Source organism: Pongo abelii, chromosome 23 (assembly GCF_028885655.2).
Source record: "Pongo abelii isolate AG06213 chromosome 23, NHGRI_mPonAbe1-v2.0_pri, whole genome shotgun sequence".
Lineage (NCBI taxonomy): Eukaryota > Metazoa > Chordata > Mammalia > Primates > Hominidae > Pongo > Pongo abelii.
In genome coordinates this window covers 45180497-45199462 of record NC_085929.1, presented here as the reverse complement: position 1 = coordinate 45199462, position 18966 = coordinate 45180497, and the positions used below count along the sequence as shown (strand labels likewise).

The 18966-nt window shown below is 48.0% G+C and overlaps 1 protein-coding gene across 3 annotated transcripts; it reads left to right on the top strand.

Annotated features, from left to right (window-relative positions):
* Window positions 1–2321: 2321 nt before the first annotated feature.
* JOSD1 (Josephin domain containing 1) lies at window positions 2322–18852 on the top strand. Of its 3 annotated transcripts, XM_054542946.2 has the most exons (5): window positions 3288–3334; window positions 3620–4429; window positions 14974–15102; window positions 15270–15464; window positions 16393–18852. In XM_054542946.2, exons 2-5 carry the CDS (start codon window positions 4245–4247, stop codon window positions 16490–16492), a joined length of 609 nt encoding a protein of 202 aa, XP_054398921.1. In that variant the 5' UTR covers window positions 3288–3334; window positions 3620–4244; the 3' UTR covers window positions 16493–18852.
* Window positions 18853–18966: the final 114 nt, after the last annotated feature.

Sequence of the window (18966 nt, the reverse complement as noted above, 5' to 3'; positions counted from 1 at the left end):
AAAAAGTACTGGAGGCCTGAACTCATAACTGGCTTCTGAAGGAGGGGCACAGTTTTGTGGGACTGAGCCCTTAATCAGTGGGATCTGACAGTATCTCCAGGTAGACAGTGTGAGACGAATTGAACTGAACTAGAGGACATCCAGCTGGTGTCCCCTGCAGCACTGATGGGTTGCTGGTGGGGAGAAATCCACACATTTTGGTGACCAGAGGCGTTGTGTTGTATTGAGAGTAGAACATTTTAAAAAACAGATTTTGGCTTTTCCTTTATGGCCCAGATCGATAGCATCTCACCAACTGGCTCATCCAAAGAGTTCAAGTTGGCCGTGTGCGGTGGCTCACGCCTGTAATCCCAGCATTTTGGGAGGCTAAGGTGGGCGGGTCACCTGAGGTCGGGAGTTTGAGACCAGCCTGACCAACATGGAGAAACCCCGTCTCTACTAAAAATACAAAATTTTCCGGGTGCGGTGGTGCATGCCTGTAATCCCAACTACTCAGGAGGCTGAAGCACGAGAATCGCTCGAACCCAGGAGGCGGAGGTTAAAGATCGAGTCATTGCACTCCAACCGGGGCAACAAGAGCGAAACTCCATCTCAAAAAAAAAAAAAAAAAAGAGTTCAAGTCCAGAATGTGCTGACAGCTAATAGCGAACTAAAAAATTGCCCTTTGCACTATAGCTTTTACCCAGAAAAGAACTCTCAGAGCAGGTACTTTTGAATTGAACAGGTAACTGTATTATGACATTTTATAGAAGGAACTCCTTACCCTACCCATCTACACGTCTTTCTGGAGAAAAGTTGGAGCCCAGGTTCAAATTCTGTATTCACTATGTACTGGGTTCACATATCATATGTATGTGACCTTAAGCAAGTTAACTTCTCAGAGCTTGTCTTCTCCTTTAAAGAAATAAAGTATCTAATAGGATAAAATCAGCTGTAAATGAACTAATATATGTAAAGCACTTAGAACACTGCTTGCTGCAGAGCAAGCCCTCAAACTATTCATATGTAAATATAACATAGCCGTGGGTAGCTTACAAATTACAATTTTTTTTTTTTTTTGAGATCGAGTCTCTGTTGCCCAGGCTGGAGTGCAGTAGCACGATCTCGGCTCACTGCAAGCTCCGCCTCCCAGGTTCACGCCATTCTCCTGCCTCAGCCTCCCGAGTAGCTGGGACTACAGGCGACTGCGACCACGCCTGGCTAATTTTTTTTTGTATTTTTTAGTAGAGACCGGGTTTCACTGTGTTAGCCAGGATGGTCTCGATCTCATGACCTCGTGATCCACCCGCCTCGGCCTCCGAAAGTGCTGGGATTACAGGCATGAGCCACCACGCCCGGCCACGAAAATTTAAGATAATTCAAAAGTTGGCTGGACAGAGCCAGAAGGCTCCTCACCCTGAGGAAAGCACTCCAGCGTGTTAAATTTTAACGTTGAGTGCAATGGTGTTAAAATAGTCGCGTTTGCCAGGTGCAGTGGCTTACACCTGTAATCCTAACACTTTGGGAGGCCAAGACGGGCAGATCACTTGAGCCCAGGAAAGAGTTTGAGACCAGTTTGGGCAACGTGATGAAACCCTATCTCTACACAAATAAAAATTAGCCAGGTGTGGTGGGGCATGCCTGTAGTCCCAGCTACTTAGGAGGCTGAGGCAGGAAGATTGCTTGAGCCCAGAGGCTGCGTGGGTGAGCCGCGAACGCACCACTGCACTCCAGCCTGGGAAAGAGAGCAAGACCCTGTCTCAAAAATAAAACCTGGAGGCCGGGCGCAGTGGCTCACGCTTGTAATCCCCAGCACTTTGGGAGGCTGAGGCGGGTGGATCTCAAGAGTTTGAGACTAGCCTGGCCAACATGGTGAAACCCCATCTCTACTAAAAATACAAAAATTAGCCGTGCGTAATGGCAGGAGCCCGTAATCCCAGCTATGCGGGAGGCTGAAACATGAGAATCGTTTGAGTCCAGGAGGTGGAGGTTGCAGTAAGCCAAGATCGCCCAGTTGCAATTCAGCCTGCGCGACAAAAGTGAAACTCCATCTTAAAAAAAAAAAAAAAAAAAAGGCCGGGCACGGTGGCTCACTTCTGTAATCCCAACACTTTGGGAGGCCAAAGCGGGTGGATCACCTGAGGTCGGGAGTTCGAGACCAGCCTGACCAACACGAAGAAACCCCGTCTCTACTAAACACAAAATTAGCCGGGCGTGGTGGCGCATGCCTGTAATCCCAGCTACTCGGGAGGCTGAGGCAGGAGAATTGCTTGAACCCGGAAGGCGGAGGTTGCGGTGAGCGGAGATCTTGCCATTGCACTCCAGTCTGGGCAATAAGAGTGAAACTCCGTCTCCTAAAAAACAAAACAAAAAGACTAAATTTAAAGTGCAACAATTTCTTCTCGTTTTTCCAGTTTTACAGAAAACCCAAAAGAAGGGCAGCTAAGGTGGACAATGCCTACCATGCACCCTAAGAGTAGATAAAGGGAAAAAAAATGAAATCCACGTGGGACTGCGAGTAGTTCGCCTTTTCCCGAAGACGCACACAATGCGCTTAGGTATACCTCCCGCGGAGGTCTCTGCAGAGAGGAAAGCCACCGTTAGAAGAGCGGGGAGCCCCCAGGCAAGAAGGCAGTGGCTTGTGTGTAGTGAACCGAAATGCGACACCAAGGAACTGCAACAGGATTCTCCTTTCCACTTGAAATGTGACTCCCAACGAGACACCTACCCTTAGCGCTCCCTGGACAGTGCGGCACGGTCGGGCCCACTAACCAAGGCAATTTGCGCCCGACCCAATCAGCTGCTTCAAAATCCCCCCTGGTGAGCCGCGCGTTAACCACACATAAAACAGTCAATGCAGAAGGAGCGAGAACGTTCGGCCGAAAAGCCCGGCCCAGAGAAGGGAGGGGTGCGGAAAGCCGCGGACTGCTGCCGCTGGCCTGGCTGCCGCCTCGAAACAACGCCCACGCACGGGAAGAAGGGCAGGCTGGCGCCCAGGCAGGACTCCCTCAGGCCGCCCCGCCCGGCCAGGGACCGCGCCGAGCCGAGCGGCTGGACCCCAACCCTGCCGGCCGCCGCCGAGGGCCGCAGCCCGCAGCCCCACACCCACAGCCTCTGCAACACCCCAACCGTTCAACTGCGCCCCTACACGCCCGGCGTCTGCGGCTCCCAGGCCGATGCGGATGACGTCAGACCTACGTCAGGCGTGACGCCACGGCTGGGAGGAGCGAGGACGGCGCGGGAGGGCGTTTCCGGAGCACGCGCCAGGCGGGGCCCGCTGACGTCGGGCTCAGGTGCGCGCGCCAGCCCGCGCGGCCCAGTTGGCGGCCCGCGCTCCAGGTGGCGGCCGGCGGCGGTGAGGGGGCGGTCGGCGGCGAGCGGTCCCGGCGGCGCTGGGGTCTGCGGCCGGGGGCGCGGCGGGAGGGCGTCTGGGCCTGCGCTCACGTGACGGGCGGGGAGGTTTGTGTAGAGCCTGCGAGCCGGGTGGGCGCGGGCCCGGGAGCGCGAGGCTGACTGTCCGGCCCCACCCCTCGCTGGCCAGCCCGTCGCCGCGCGGAACCTTCCCTGCGGCAGGGGCCGGCCCCGCCGCGCACTTCCCGCGCCCGCTCGCAGCTGACCGGAGTTGTCTCCTCCTCCGCAGGGCCGCGGCCAGAGGGCGAGAGTCCGCGCCTTCCGAGGGAGCCGCGCCCTGCGGGCCCCACCGTACCCGGGGGGATGGAGGGCTGCCCCCGAGGCCCCCGCGCGGCTCGCGGTCCCACGCCTGCCGGCCCGCGCTAGCTACTCGACTCGTGCGTTTTATCCGTCACCCAGGCCTTGTCTCCCGAGTCATTGGCGTCGTGGTTCGAAAGAAATGGAAGAAAAGGAGCGATGTGACCGATTCTGTTCGGTCCTCCTGCTTTGAGGCCTGGCATTTGCAGAGGGAAACAGCAAGAAAATCGTGGGGATTTTGGAGGGGGGTGGGAGGGAAGGGTGGGGAAACGGAAACAAGGTCTTACATTTTATGTGTTTTTTTAAATTCTGCACTTTGACAGTGGTAGCAAAATAAAAGTAATCCAGAAGTTATTTTTCTATTGAGAAGAGAGAAGAGGTGGGTTTTTTTTTTCCTTTTGATTCCAATCTTTTCTCCCAGTGACAAAGCATAAATCATGGACACCAGAGAATAAGGTGGACCTCAGGAATCCGGAAAAGACTGAGAAGCTTACATTCTTCCTCTAGAGGGAAGAGTGGGGTGTTTATAGCCATCTCTGGAACCTAAAACAAAAAACATGAGTTGTGTGCCATGGAAAGGAGACAAGGCCAAATCTGAATCATTGGAGCTGCCCCAGGCAGCACCCCCACAAATCTACCATGAGAAACAGCGCAGGGAGCTTTGTGCCCTCCACGCCCTCAATAACGTCTTCCAGGACAGCAATGCCTTCACCCGGGATACGCTGCAAGAGATTTTCCAGAGGTAGGGGACCCTTCTCCTTGGCATCTTGATACTGATATTTCTGGATTTCTGTGGGTGGGGCAGTGTCTCAGCTTCATAAACCTTCAAAGCTGTAGGTATTAGCTAGATGCCGTTAGCAGGTATAAGGGACACAAGACAGGAAAAGATAATCACTACCATTTATCGGGCACTTACTGTGGGCTAGGAAAGTACTCATAGCTTCAGCTGTGTTTTCTTGAGTGATCTGTTGAACAATCCCATGGAATACGTGTTAATACGTGATGTTATTTCCATTTTACTGATGAAGACACATTTAGTTCAGTACCTTGCCCAAGATAACAAAACTTGAAGCTGAGGTTGAATTCTTATGTCTGTGCTGTTGACCACTATGCTATAATGCCTCTAAAGTTCTGCTGCCGAGGAGTTTACATTCTAGAAGTGGGACTAGATACGTACACGTTCAGTCATCTGTCATTAAAGGTGGAATGTGGTGGGTACCACAAGCAAGATGTATACACAATGCTCAGCTTTTCTGTGAGGCCATGTGCTGGCATTAGTGCTGTTGTACATTGCTTTGTGTAGCCCTCCTAACAGTCATTTCACTGCCTGTATTATGCTGATAAACAGGCAGAAAGGTCAGGTAATATGTCCAAATAGCTTCTAAATAGCAAAGCTATAATTTGAAGTTGACTCCGGATCTCTTCTTTCTCCTTTATTCTAGATGGCCTTTCTTACCCACTTAGAACAAATGCCACCCCACAGGTTAATAGAGGTTCAGCTTTTGGCCAAGTGCGGTGTAATCCCAGCACTTTGGGAGGCCGAGGAGGGCGGATCACCTGAGTTCAGGAGTTTGAGACCAGTCTGTCCAACATGGTGGAACCCCGTGTCTAGTAAAAATACAAAAATTAGCCCGGTGTGGTGGTGCACGCCTGTAGTCCCAGCTAGTCGGGAGGCTGAGGCAGGAGAATCGCATAAACCTGGGAAGTGGAGGTTGCAGTGAGCCAAGATTGCACCACTGCACTCCAGCCTGGGTGACAGGTCTCGGAAAAACAAAAAAAGAAGTTCAGCTTTTTTCTCTTTGCTTTGATTTTCTAGAATTACTTTATTAAAACGTTTTGAGAGTCAGTTCTGTGGTGTCTTAATGGACACAACAGCATGTCTGCAGTCCATAGCAACTCAGGTGGTGATCTTGCCTGATGACCCCGACTAGAAAGGGTTAGGTCCACGCAGTCCTCACTGCAGAGAAGCTCAAGCATTCTTCAAGCAGTGCGTATTAGCAATTCCAGAAGACCTTTTTCTTACTCTCTTAGCTTGGAAATGAAATTGTTGCCACATAGGGACCAGAATTACAGCTGGAAGCAACCTATTTGGGGTGATTTGTAAAACACAGGTATGGACCATTTGCCCTGAAAGAGCCAAAGGCCTACTCTTAGAAGAATGTTAATCCCCAGATGCAGACAAAACTATAATGAGAGTAATTATTTTCCAATGCCAGTAGTAACCAGAGTAATGCCTTACCAGAGCAAATATATCATTTGCATCATGGCCATTATCTGGCAGCAAGTAGAATTGACTCTTCAGGACCTGGGGCACTGGGAGATAAAATAATTTGTCTCAGATCATCAGGTCATGTCACTGAAAGGAGGACCCAGTACATGCTTCCTTTTGGCCAGCCATTAGTATTTCTCCTACTCTTAATCAGATATTTGCAAATTATTTCCTGAGCTAAAACTAGGGAGAAGGAAAGGACTCAGGGTGAGTACCTAAATGTGCTTAGTACTTTGTGATATGTACGAACAATCTTGCAACAACCTTATCAGTGATGAACTTAGGAAACTAGGATTCATTTCAGGCGATTTGCCCAGTTTCACCCACTAGTAAATAAATTCCAGAAACAAGATTCTGTGTATCCAGTCACACTCTGGTAGAAAAGTTTTCACTTCTGTACATTTGGCCCCTGATCTGACTATGGGAATAATGATGGGATCACTAACACACATGAACACTTGGTGCAAAGCACCGTTCTGAGTGCTTTCCTTGTGTCCACTCAGTCCTCACACTGATCTTCCAAGATGGATTCTGTTGCTGCCCATTTTTCCAGTTGAGGAAATCATGGCACAGAGAGTTCACAGCTATTGATGGCAGGATTTGGCCCCACGCCTTTTGACTCTAGAACCTGCCCCACTAACCGCTCTCCTGTTTCTCGAGTACTGGAAGCGCCTGTAGAGTGCTATCAGTAGCTGTTCCTCCAGCTGCTGAGCTGGGCCAGCACTGACGTTCTGGACTATGCTCATCAAGCGTATGTGGATGATAACAGGAGTTTCTCAGCTTTGTTCTCCTGAATACAAGAATGCTAAATATTTGCTAAATGCCCACATGGAACTAAGATCCTATTCCTTGGAAGCTTTAGCGAATTGTACTGCATTCCCCAATTCTAGCAGCATAATATAAAGATCCAAAAAGTGCTGGCAAGCCAGCACATAAGGGCATGTATTCTGTCCCAACTCCAGAAGTGGAATTCTGCATAGAGTATTTTATATTGAAACAATGTATGAGTAGGTAGGAACAAAAAATACAGAAGTGTGAAAGGAATCTAGAGGAAAAAGCAAAGGGAGAAGAGGTGAGGGAGAGAAGATGGAATTTTTTAAACAAACATTGACTAGCTGCCTACAGAGTGCCAGGCACTATGAGGCACCATAGAGAAAACAAGTCGAACAGGCCTCAGCCCCTGAGAAGCACATCTCAGCTATGCTTTAACCAGGCCTTGAGATTAGATTTAAGTGAAGTTAGAACCCTGGCATTCAGAGCAATTAAAAAGTGAAAAGTGATCAATTTGGACTTTAGCAGATATAATTCTATGCTGTTTAAAAGTGTGGCTAGTGAATGGTAGAAATGGGAGAGAAATGTTGATAAGCAGTATTGTTGAGAGGAAGTTCATCCTAGCAGTTGAATTTTAGCCAGAAAAAAGAAGCAAAATACAAAAGCAGGGTGGAGTTTCAATAGAGTTGTGGATATGAGATGATTCATGCTTACAAATGAATAGGAACTCAGAGCTAAGCTAATGACTCAACATGGCGGCAACAAGGACAGGAAGAGAGGAGTCAGGTGTGTCAGAGGCTTGGTCCAGGATTTGAACATAGTGGTAACATCTGCAAAAAGAGGTCATTTGTTTAAAAAGTATCTGTTTTCAACCTGTGAAATTGGAGAAAAGATAAACTGGGCAAGTGTCATCAGTATATATGTATACAGATGTAGATATTAGATCTCATCATTTTATATAAAGAATGTGGGCCAGGCACGGTGGCTCATGCATGTAATCCCAGCATTCTGGGAGGCAGAGGTGGGCACATCACCTGAGGTTAGGAGTTTGAGACCAGCCTGGCCAACATATAGCAAAACCATGTCTCTATTAAAAAATACAAAAATTAGCTGGGCGTGGTGGCGCACGCCTGTAGTCCCAGCTACTCGGGAAACTGAGGCAGGAGACTCGCTTAAACCCGGGAAGTGGAGGTTGCAGTGAGCCAAGATCGCACCACTGTACTGTAGCCTGGGCAACAGAGTGAGACTCCCATCTCTCAAAAAAAAAAAGCGTCTAAGGTTTGAAAAAAAGGGTCATAGAAATCAAATTATATGATGGCAGCTTTGCTAGGTTGTTTTGAAAATGCTCAGGCCTGAAACATTTTCACTAGACTCATCCCAGTTTTTTAGTGATCAGATTCTTACATCTAGCTCTGCATTCCTCTCCCAAATAGGATTTTTCCCCCCACCCGAGACGGAGTCTTGCTCTGTCTGCCTAGGCTGGAGTGCAGTGGCGCGATCTGGGCTCACTGCAGCCTCCGCCTCCCGGATTCAAGGAATCCTCCTGCCTCAGCCTCCTGAGTAGCTGAGGGTATAGACGCCCGCCACCACATCTGGCTAATTTTAGTATTTTTGGTAGAGACAGGGTTTCACTATGTTGGCCAGGCTGGTCTCAAACTCCTGACCTCGTGATCCACCCACCTTGGCCTCCCAAAGTGCTGGGATTACAGGTGTGAGCCACTGCGCCCAGCCTTGGATATTTAATATTAAAATTTAACCACGGCTGGGCTTGGTGGGTTATGCCTGTAATCCCAGCACTTTGGGAGGCCGAGATGGGTGGATGGCTTCAGTCCAGCAGTTTGAGACCAGCCTGGGCAACATAGTGAGACCCTATCTCTACAAAAAATTTAAAAATTAGCTAGGCATGGGGGCTCGCGCCTGTAGTCCAGCTACTTGGGAGGCTGAGATGGGAGGATGGCTTGAGTCCAGGAGGTCGAGGCTGCAGTGAGCCATGTTCGTGCCACTGCATTCCAGCCTGGGCAAAAGAGTGAGACCTTATCTCAAAAAAAAAAAAAAAAACTAGGTGAAAAGTAGCTTGGTATCAAGGGAAAAAAATCTAATGAAAGTTGGAAGGGACAAAGAGATTGGGGATATTGGTGAACAATTAACATTCTCTACCACAGAGGGTGACTATTCCAGCCTCCCCATTACATAGTCCCTGAGCAGGTGGAAGGTGCCACATTTAAAAGTGTGGTGGTTATAACTGAGAAAAGTTGTTGTTAAGTATTAACCTCTAGAGACTTGAATTCTCTTGTCCAAGGGCTAGGCAAACACGTAGTAATAATAGCTAACACCTACAGATTACTAATGTGTGCCTAGCTCTTTGACCCATGCCTGATTTAGAAACATCAGGAAGTTCTGAGCCATATTTTCTGATGTCACATCTCTTCAGATCTGATAAGGAAAGAAAGAATTAGGGTGGGGAAAAGAATCTTGATGAAATGTCTCCCATCTCCTTTTTCATTAATATCCAAAATCATCACCATAGTCAGACACAGTGGAAACCACGAGAGGAACAGGGACTTATCTGAGGACACAGACAGCGGGGAGACCTGGACTAGAGCCCGTCTTTTCACTTTTTTTTTGAGACTGAGTCTCTCGCTCTGTTGCCCAGGCTGGATTGCAGTGGCGCGATCTGGGCTCACTGCAAGCTCCGCCTCCTAGGTTCGGGCCATTCTCCTGCCTCAGCCTCCCAAGTAGCTGGGACTACAGGCGCCCGCCACCACGTCCGGCTACTTTTTTGTATTTTTAGTAGAGATGGGGTTTCACCGTGTTAGCCAGGATGGTCTCGACCTCCTGACCTCATGAACCGTCCACCTCGGCCTCCCAGAGTGCTGGGATTACAGGCTTGAGCCACCGCGCCCGGCCCGTCGTTTCACTTTTACATCACTTCACATCTCATGGCTCTAACCTCTGGCTGTGATGACAGAAGTGAGAGGCTCACTTTGTAGCCCAGAATTTCTGTGGAAATCATTAAGACAGTCCCGAACAGGAGTTTGCCAAGGAGTCTCAAGAATACTTTCCACTGGAATCATCAGGATCCCATGGAACTCAGTGGGACTGGTGTGTTGAAATATCCAGAGCACTGTTCAGTATTGTCTTAGGGTAGAGGCTGACCCTAGCCCTGCCACTCACCACCTGTGCCTGACTATGCAAGTCACCATAACCTTTGCACCTCAGCTTCCATGTTTATGGTATCTCAAGATGGCTGGAAGTGATAAAGCCCATAAAAGCAGCTAACACAGTGGCCACTTGATTACTGTTAAAAGTACAAGAAAGTGCTGGTGTGGTGAATACACTAGGTGGGCCCCACTTATTCAAATGACCATTCCTCTAGAATGAGATGGAAGCTACTCAACATTTCCTGTATTCAAATTGCCCAGAGTGTGAGTTGCCAGTGCCTAGCTGTGAGGGATATAGAGTAAAAAACTATCCAGGGATTTAGTGTTTGATTGAACATATATGAAATAACTGAATTCTCCAACAGTCCTATAAAATAGTAATTATTTCCATTTTCACAGGCAAGGTAACAGGCATGGAGATTAAACCCCACAGTTAGTGTTGATGGTGCTAGGATATGAACTCAGATATGTATGGTCCTCCCTCCCTCCTTTTTCACAGAGGATCCAGGGAAGAGCCTATGGAAGAGATAGGGTGTGAAGAAGCTGTAGGATTTGGCTTGGAACAGGAAATAGGATAAAAGAATAGAGGCTGCTGGGCACAGTGGCTCAAGAGGGAGGCTGAGACAGGAGAATCAGTTGAGCCCAGGAGTTTGGGGCTACGGTGAGCCACAGTCCAGCCTAGGTGTATTACCAGCCACTGTAATCCAGCCTAGGTGACAGAGGAAGAAAAAAATAGAATAAAGGCCATATGATCATGGTGCCTAAAGTGCACTAAGCCCAGTGAGAGGGATATAGCTGGCCAAGTGGGGCCAGGAAGTGTAGAACTGGCCAGCCAGGCAGTTGGTACCATTGTCAGTTCCTGTATATACAAGGGGAAGTGAATTGATGCCTCGGTGAATTTGGCAGGAACATAGAGGCTGAATTGGTGGAAGGAGCGCTTGGAAGCAAAGTGATCAATTTAGGAATCTGTTTCAAAAGTCAAGGTGTGAGGTGAGGAGCCTCTGGTTAGGAGAGAGATGGAGTGGTAATAGGAAAGGATTTGAATCCAAGACAGAAGATGAAGGACAGGGAAGAAAGATCATTGGAACGCTAGTTCTGTAAGGTACACTTCAAAACAAATGTGTGGTCAAATTTGTTTGGAAACTGAAGCATATTTTATAATCCCCTTTCCTTGAGACTCAAGGTGAAGATTAGCATGTTAGGGACTCCAAGAATTCTGCAGGAAACCCATTTACCTACTTGGTTCATTCAGCTGTTATTGTATTGGATGTCTTCTGGGATCCTCTGTTAATGAACATGGAAATGGCATCTCCAGGAGCACCCTTGGGAAGCGCTGCTCTAAGGTTTGAGCCTGGTAGGGAGTTAGATGGTGAATGAGGTGGAAGACTCAGCATTTTCATTGTTGGAGCCTTCATTCATGTACTGGTCAGAGACTTCAATGAAAGGACAAGAAGCTATTAGAAACTTGGGAAGGGGAAAGGAACCAATTATATCTGGGGCTAGGCCTTCTTTCATATGTGTTCTGTTCTCTTTTTTTCTTTTTTTTTTTTTTGTTTTTTTTTTTGAGACAGAGTTTTGCTCTTGTTGCCAGGCTGGAGTGCAATGGCATGATCTCGGCTCACTGCAACCTCTGCCTCCTGGGTTCAAGCAGTTCTCCTACCTCAGCCTCCGAAGTAGCTGGGATTACAGGCGCCTGCCACCACACCTGGCTAATTTTTTGTGTGTTTTTAGTAGAGATGGGGTTTCACTATGTTGGCCAAGCTGGTCTCAAACTCCTGGCCTCAAGTGATCCTCCCACCTCGGCCTCCCAAAGTGCTGGGATAACAGGCGTGAGCCACTGCACCTGGCAATGTGTTCTCATTTAATCCAAATGTGCAAGAACCCATGGAGAGCCTTTGTCTTTTTAAGCTATGTTTCAGCCCCAGTCCTCAGGGATGTAGCTGGCCTCTCCTCTTTTCAAGCCCCCATCCCCTGCCACTCTGATTCTTGGGTCCTTGCTGTAAGACAACAAGCGTAACTTTGGATTCAAATGAATCCACGGTGGAATCCTAGTTCTGTCACTTGTAAGTGCTCATGGGCAGGTCAGTTAAAACCACCAAACGTCAGTTTTATGGACCTATACGATAGAAATAATTCATATCCTCATAGGTTTGTTGTGAAGATTAAATGAAATGCAAATTAAAGTACTTTATCATAGTGCTTGGCACAGAGGTTTTTCAATAAGTGATAGTTATTATTAGAGGTAAGATAAAGTTTGGTTGCAGATTTGTTTGCTAGCCCTGGAGATGAGCATGTAAGCCCTTTTAAGAGTCAGTTACTAATGTTTACAGGGAAAGAGAAGGATAACAAAAATAAACACTGAACATTTCAGCAAACATTCCTTGAGCACCTGTCTTGTGCCAGGCACTCTTTAGGCCTTAGCAGTGTAGCATTCACAGATAGTCAAGGCCCCTGCTGTCAGTCTAGTGTAGAAAAACAGACCAATGAGAAACACATCTGGTAGTGACAGGGCTGTAATTAAATCAAAAGGTTGATGTGAGGTAGTGACTGGGAGAAACTTACGGTTGGGTGGTCAAGAAAAGGCCTCTCCGGAGGTTGTAGTAAGCTGAGATCGCTCCATTGCACTCCAGCCTGGGCGACAGAGCCAGACTCTGTCTCAAAAAAAGAAAAAGAAAAGAAAAGGCCTCTCTATGGCAGTAACATTTGACACCCAAACAATAAGGAACTACAGAAAGAACATTCTAGACAGCGGGAACAGTGAGTGCATGAGTGCACAGTGAGAAAAAGAGCTTTGTTTTTAGGGAACAGTAAGAAGGTCAGTGTAATAAAAGGTAAGAGATGAGATCTGCAGGACCTTGAGGGCCTTGCACGCCAAAGGAAGTAGTTTAGAGTGTATTTCAGTGCTTTAGGTGCCATCAGAAGGTTTTAAGCAGTGGCAGGAGTATGTTTGTTGTTTTTAATTTTAGGGGTTTTTTTTTGTTTTTTTTTTTTGAGACAGGGTCTTACTCTGTCACCCAGGCTGGAGTGCAGTCATGGCTCCCCACAGCCTTGACTTCCCTGGCTCAGGTGATCTTCCCACCTCAGCCTCCCGAGTAGCTGGGACCACAGGCACATGCCACCGTGCCCACCTAGTTTTTGTATTTTTTGCAGAGACAGTGTTTTGCCATGTTGCCCAAGCTGGTCTCTAACTCCCAGGCTCAAGCGATCCTCCCACCTTGGCCTCCCAAAGTGCTGGGATTGCAGGTGTGAGCCGCCACTCCCGGCCAGGAGCATGGGGTTTGGTTTGGTTTTGTTTGTTTGTTTTTTGAGACGGAGTCTCGCTCTGTCACCCAGGCTGGATGCAGTGGTACAGTCTTGGCTCACTGCAGCCTCTGCCTCCTACGTTCAAGCAGTTCGCTGCCTCAGGCTCCTGAGTAGTTGAGACTACAGGCATGCACCACCACGCCTGGCTAATTTTTGTATTTTTAGTAGAGACGGGGTTTCACCATGTTACCCAGGCTGGTCTTGAACTCCTGAGCTCAAGTGATCTGCCCACCTCAGCCTCCCAGAGTGCTGGCATTACAAGCATGAGCGACCGTGCCTGGCCAGGAGTATGTTTTATATTTGAAAAATACCAGTATTGCTGGGTTCAGTGGCTCACACCTGTAATCCCAGTACTTTGGGAGGCTGAGGCGGGTGGATCACAAGGTTAGAAGTTCGAGACCAACCAGCCTGGCCAACATAGTGAAAGCCCATCTCAACTAAAAATACAAAAATTAGGTGGGCATGGTGGTGGGCGCCTGTAATCCCAGCTACTTGGGAGGCTAAGGCAGGAGAATCACTTGAACCCAGGAGACGGAGGTTGCAGTGAGCTGAGATCGCGCCATCGCACTCCAGCCTGGGCGACAGAGCAAGACTCCAACTCAAAAAAAAAGAAAAAAAAAAACCAGTATTTTTGCTGTGCACAGAAAAATTTTTAAAATACTTTACAAGATTTCTTAAGTTTTTTAGAGTTGACACCCTTGGCCTAACGTCTTGACTCTTTTCTGGAGATGGCATTTAGTAGCCTCTTGATCATGCACTTTATGTCCTGAGGAACTCGCCACACTTCCCTTTCTCCCCTTCACACGAGGCCCAAAGGTATGCCCCTTGAACCCTTCCTTCAAAACGGCCTTTCCTCAGCTCCTGGCCTGACAAGTTGATGAAAGCAAAATAATAGAATTAGAAATGCCTTCAGCATGGACCTTGTCTTGAAATACAGACTGGCTAAAGAAACCTGGAAGTAAATGGCTTCAAGCTGGGTGGGGAAACCAGTGCTGCAGCTGAGTTTTGTTTGCCTGGCACAAATTTTTTTTCAGTTGATTTATTGGGTATTTTAAGAAAAATTTATTCAAGTAACACACACACACACACACACACACACACAAACACACACACACACCCCTTTTAGGTGGGTCATGCACACACACCCCTTTTAGGTGGGTCATGCACACACACACACACACACACACACCCCCTTTAGGTGGGTCATACACACACACACACACACACACACACACACACACACACACACACACACACACACACACACACACACACACACACACACCCTTTAGGTGGGTCATGCATTCCAGTAGGCCTCACTACTTTTTCTTTCCTTATATCCAACCCCAGTTTATACATTTATGTCACCTGTCTAGGCTCCTGTGTGCCTTTGAGGAGCCTTTGAGTATTTAATGATTAATGATTACCAAGTTTGCAGGCCTTAACTAGAAAGCAGGAGTGACACCAGTTACTATCCATGCAAATGAAAAGATTGAATCTTATTTTCCAATGTTAAAAAAAAAAAAAAAGAAGCTTGCATGAGGCAGGAAGATCAGTATCAGCAGGAAGAGCAGAAAGGCTGCAGGAGGCTGGGATTTCATAAGTGAGTCTCCTTCATGGAACACTTACAAAATACTTAGGTAGAAGCTGGGGAAATTGCACTTGAATGTGGGGAAACTAACTTCCAGGGGCAGTGATGTAAAGTGCTCTCCGTCCCTGGTAGTGCGGGGTCAGGGGTTAGGCAGCCAGCAAGTCTCAGCCCTCCTCTTTTCACATTGGTAGGTTGTCTCCAAACACCATGGTGACACCTCACAAGAAGAGCATGCTGGGAAATGGCAACTACGATGTGAATGTCATTATGGCAGCACTTCAGACCAAAGGCTATGAAGCTGTTTGGTGGGACAAGCGCAGGTAATCTGAATCAGGCTTGACTTGATGGAGAACAGCACAGTTGTGGTATAAGCTTTTAGTACTTGGGCTCATGGAATGGGTGGGGAGGTAGCCAGTTGTGGTATTACAGCCAGGGAACCTTGGAAAATGGGCTGCCTCAGAGCCTGCCAACCATTTCTCCCCTGCAGGGATGTCGGTGTCATTGCCCTCACTAACGTCATGGGCTTCATCATGAATCTGCCCTCCAGCCTATGCTGGGGTCCACTGAAACTGCCCCTCAAAAGGCAGCACTGGATCTGTGTTCGAGAGGTGGGAGGGGCCTACTACAACCTCGACTCCAAACTCAAGATGCCCGAGTGGATTGGAGGCGAGAGCGAGCTCAGGTAATCGGCACCTTTTGTGACTAAGTTGCTAGGCTGCTTCATATGTTGGGGGCACTGAGCTCATCTCTGGTTATTTGACAAAGGAAATGAAATTCCTGTGCCCTTGGATTCTCTCCCTGCCTTAGAATCATAGTGTCTTGGACCTGACCTTAATCTTCGATGGCCCATCAGTACTTTTAAGTCCTTTTGGTAGGGAAGATGCACAGCCTGGGATACCAGCCTTCTAGTCTGGTGGGGCTGGCATTGTAACGTTCTCTCCATTTAAGACAACTGAGACAGCGTAGTTGCCAGTTCATAGAAAGGAAGACAAACATTCAGGCCAGGGAGGACTGAATTTCCCCAGGACCAAAGAACATTTGTAAAAGTTCTTTAGAGGCGATTGCTCACGCCTATAATCCCAGCACTTTGGGAGGCCAAGGCAGGTGGATCACCTGAGGTCAGGAGTTCGAGACCAGCCTGGTCAACACGGTGAAACTCTGTCTCTACTAAAAATACAAAAATTAGCCAGGCTTGGTGGCGGGTGCCTGTAATCCCAGCTGGTCAGGAGGCTGAGGCAGGAGAATCGATTGAACCCGGGAGGCGGAGGTTGCAGTGAGCCGAGATCATGCCATTGCACTCCAGCCCAGGCGACAAGAGCAAAACTCTGTCTCCAAACAAACCAAAAAAAAGTCCTTTATATACTTTGGGTACTGTTATTCACAGATCCAGCTACTGTTGGCAGTAACTACAAGGATGAGCAAAATTCAGGTTGGAATTTTAACTGGCTAGATTGGAGGGTAACCAAATGTGGAACCCTCCAAAACCAGATGACTACAGGGATATGTTTTGGACTGCCAAGGGTATAGTGAGGTTTCAGGTGACTTTGTGGTCCTGAGACTGGAATTTGCAAGTTGCCAGCATTTCATTTTCTCTATCTCTTTTTCCATAGGAAGTTTCTAAAACATCATTTGCGAGGAAAGAACTGTGAACTCCTGCTGGTGGTACCAGAAGAGGTAGAGGCTCATCAGAGTTGGAGGACCGATGTGTAACAGTTCTGCCCAACCTCCCTCTCGCCTCAGCCCCTTCAGTCCTCTGTGACGTGCTGTGGCCTCTACAGTGGGTCTGCCCTTGCCACTTCCCCAAACATCTCATCAGGTTTTTCCCCTTCAGATCTGACAGTGCAATAGGACAGACGTGTGGACTGTTATAAGAACTACCCAGTGTTTTGTTCCTGGGCAAGGAAGGTAGAAGTTCTGTGCACTCAAGGCCAGTGGTCACAAACCCTTGTTTTAAGAGACAGAGGAGAAAGTGGAGCGGGGAGGGAATCCTAGCTTATTTTCCCTTTTCTATGAGGACTTGACACAGGTTCTACTGAGTTGTCACTGCTGCTCCAGACTCACCTAGAGATGCTGCCTCCACTTTCCATCCTGTCTGGGTCTGAAAACAGTGGGTCTGAAGATAGTGCACACAAACCCCATGTGACTGGTTTGAAGGACCCAGAACATAAAGGTCTCTCAGGAAACCATGTCCAAAACCCTAGCAGCAGTACAGCATGCTGTCTCCAACCCTTATCCCCAGGTTTAAGGGTGGTTTATGGTCATACGTGGAGGTTTTTTGTTGTTGTTGTTTTTTGAGACTGAGTTTCACTCTTGTTGCCCAGGCTGGAGTGCAATGGCACCATCTCGGCTCGCTGCAACCTCTGCCTCCTGGTTCAAGCGATTCTCTGGCCTCAGCTTCCCGAGTAGCTGGGATTACAGGCGCCTGCCACCACGCCTGGCTAATTTTGTATTTTTAGTAGAGACGGGGTTTCTCCATGTTGGTCAGGCTGGTCTCAAACTCCCGACCTCAGGTGATCTGCCCGCCTTGGCCTCCCAAAGTGCTGCGATTACAGGCGTGAGCCACCGCACCCGGCAGTGTTTTATAATGAAAAATTAACTAATATACTAGTATGAAGTGAGTAGGATACCAAACAGGATGTGGCTAAAGCCAAACTGGGACAGCCATGGGGTGGCTTGGTTTCTTCACTTCAATGTTGTCCCTACCATTTCGCAACATTGATTTAGGAGGCTCTGGGACAAAAGAGAAGCCAAAGAGCAGTTTTCCCAGTTCACTCACTCTGGCAAAATCAGAAAAAAAAAGTCTGCCTTTGACATCAAATTCCACTAATTTGGGGCAGAGTTGGGTGAGGAAAGTATTGTGAAGACAAGCTTCTTGGAGTAGGGGCAGCCACAATTCAGTAGACACTCTAGGCTCGGAGGCTGCCACTATAGTGCCAAGCTCAGGTTGGGTGGTTCTGTGCTGTATGGATGGAATAGGACCTGGGCTGGTCATCTTCATGTTGTTTCCTCTATGTATCAATGGAAGTTCAACCCGCCCCTACCTCTTCAAATAGTTGTAGGCCACTTTTCTCTTGTAACTTTGGAAAACAAAAGAGGAGAAATAAGTATCATACCATACACGTGTCTCCAAAGTGGATGTGGTTGCCTCAAGGCAGGTGGGCAGGCAGGGGTGACCCGCTGGCCCTCAGATCAATGGTCTTGGCAGGTCTGAGAGCTGCTCCACTGGCCAGACTTCTCTCCAGCAGCAAAGCCAGCCTGGGGCTTGCATGTTGATCCTGAGCAAGCTTAACGGGGTGAAGCTGGGCTTTCTCCCCCCTGTGACTGGAGTGCATGTTGACACCAGCACTTTTTCTGTACATGTGTCTTCAATCCAACAAGGCCGTTTTTTTTATGCTGAGTAACAGGCCACCACGCGGCTACTGCATTATATCTTCTCAGCAACCGGCTGCAGTCTCTTCTGCATCATTTTCTACACCAGACCTGCTTGGCACCACAGGGAGCTCTTTTCCCGCCCTGCACAATGACATTCCAACCACCACCAGCCAGACGTTACAGCCAACCTTGCTGAGTGTCACAAGCCGGACCTTGGGGCCACTGGCACTGTCAGATAGTAAGCCATTTCTTGGGTAGAGGAGGAAACTCCTCTCCACAAATCCGCTTAGGCCTGTGCAAATGGCACTTGAAAGAGTCCCCATGCACTTGGAGTCCATGAGCCAATGGGATATGCAAAGACGCTTAAACATTTCAGGGCTGGTTTCTCTGTTCATATCCAATTCTGGTGCTTAGGAACAGGGACCCATGCTGACGCCCAAGGGCAAAAAGCCCCACTTCCTTTAAGGAAGTGAACAGGCCTGACCCTGACGCCCAATAATGGGCAACCCTAGGCTTTTTGTTTTTCTTGCTTTTATTCCTTTTTGTTGTTGGCCTTGTGCTGGGTTTGTTTACAAAAGATGTATTTTGTTTAACCAAATATTAAAAATGGAAAACTCCATATATGTCTCCTTGTCTGCCTGAATTCTATAATTGTGTAAAGAAAAATAAACTTTAGTATGATGCTGTTTTAAAAGGAATTCATTGCCAGCGTAAGTCATCTTTTAGAGATATATCATGCTTTGATTAAATCTTTCACCTGAGAAATCCAGACAAAATAGTCACTGAAATGGGATTTGGTTCAAAAGATGTCC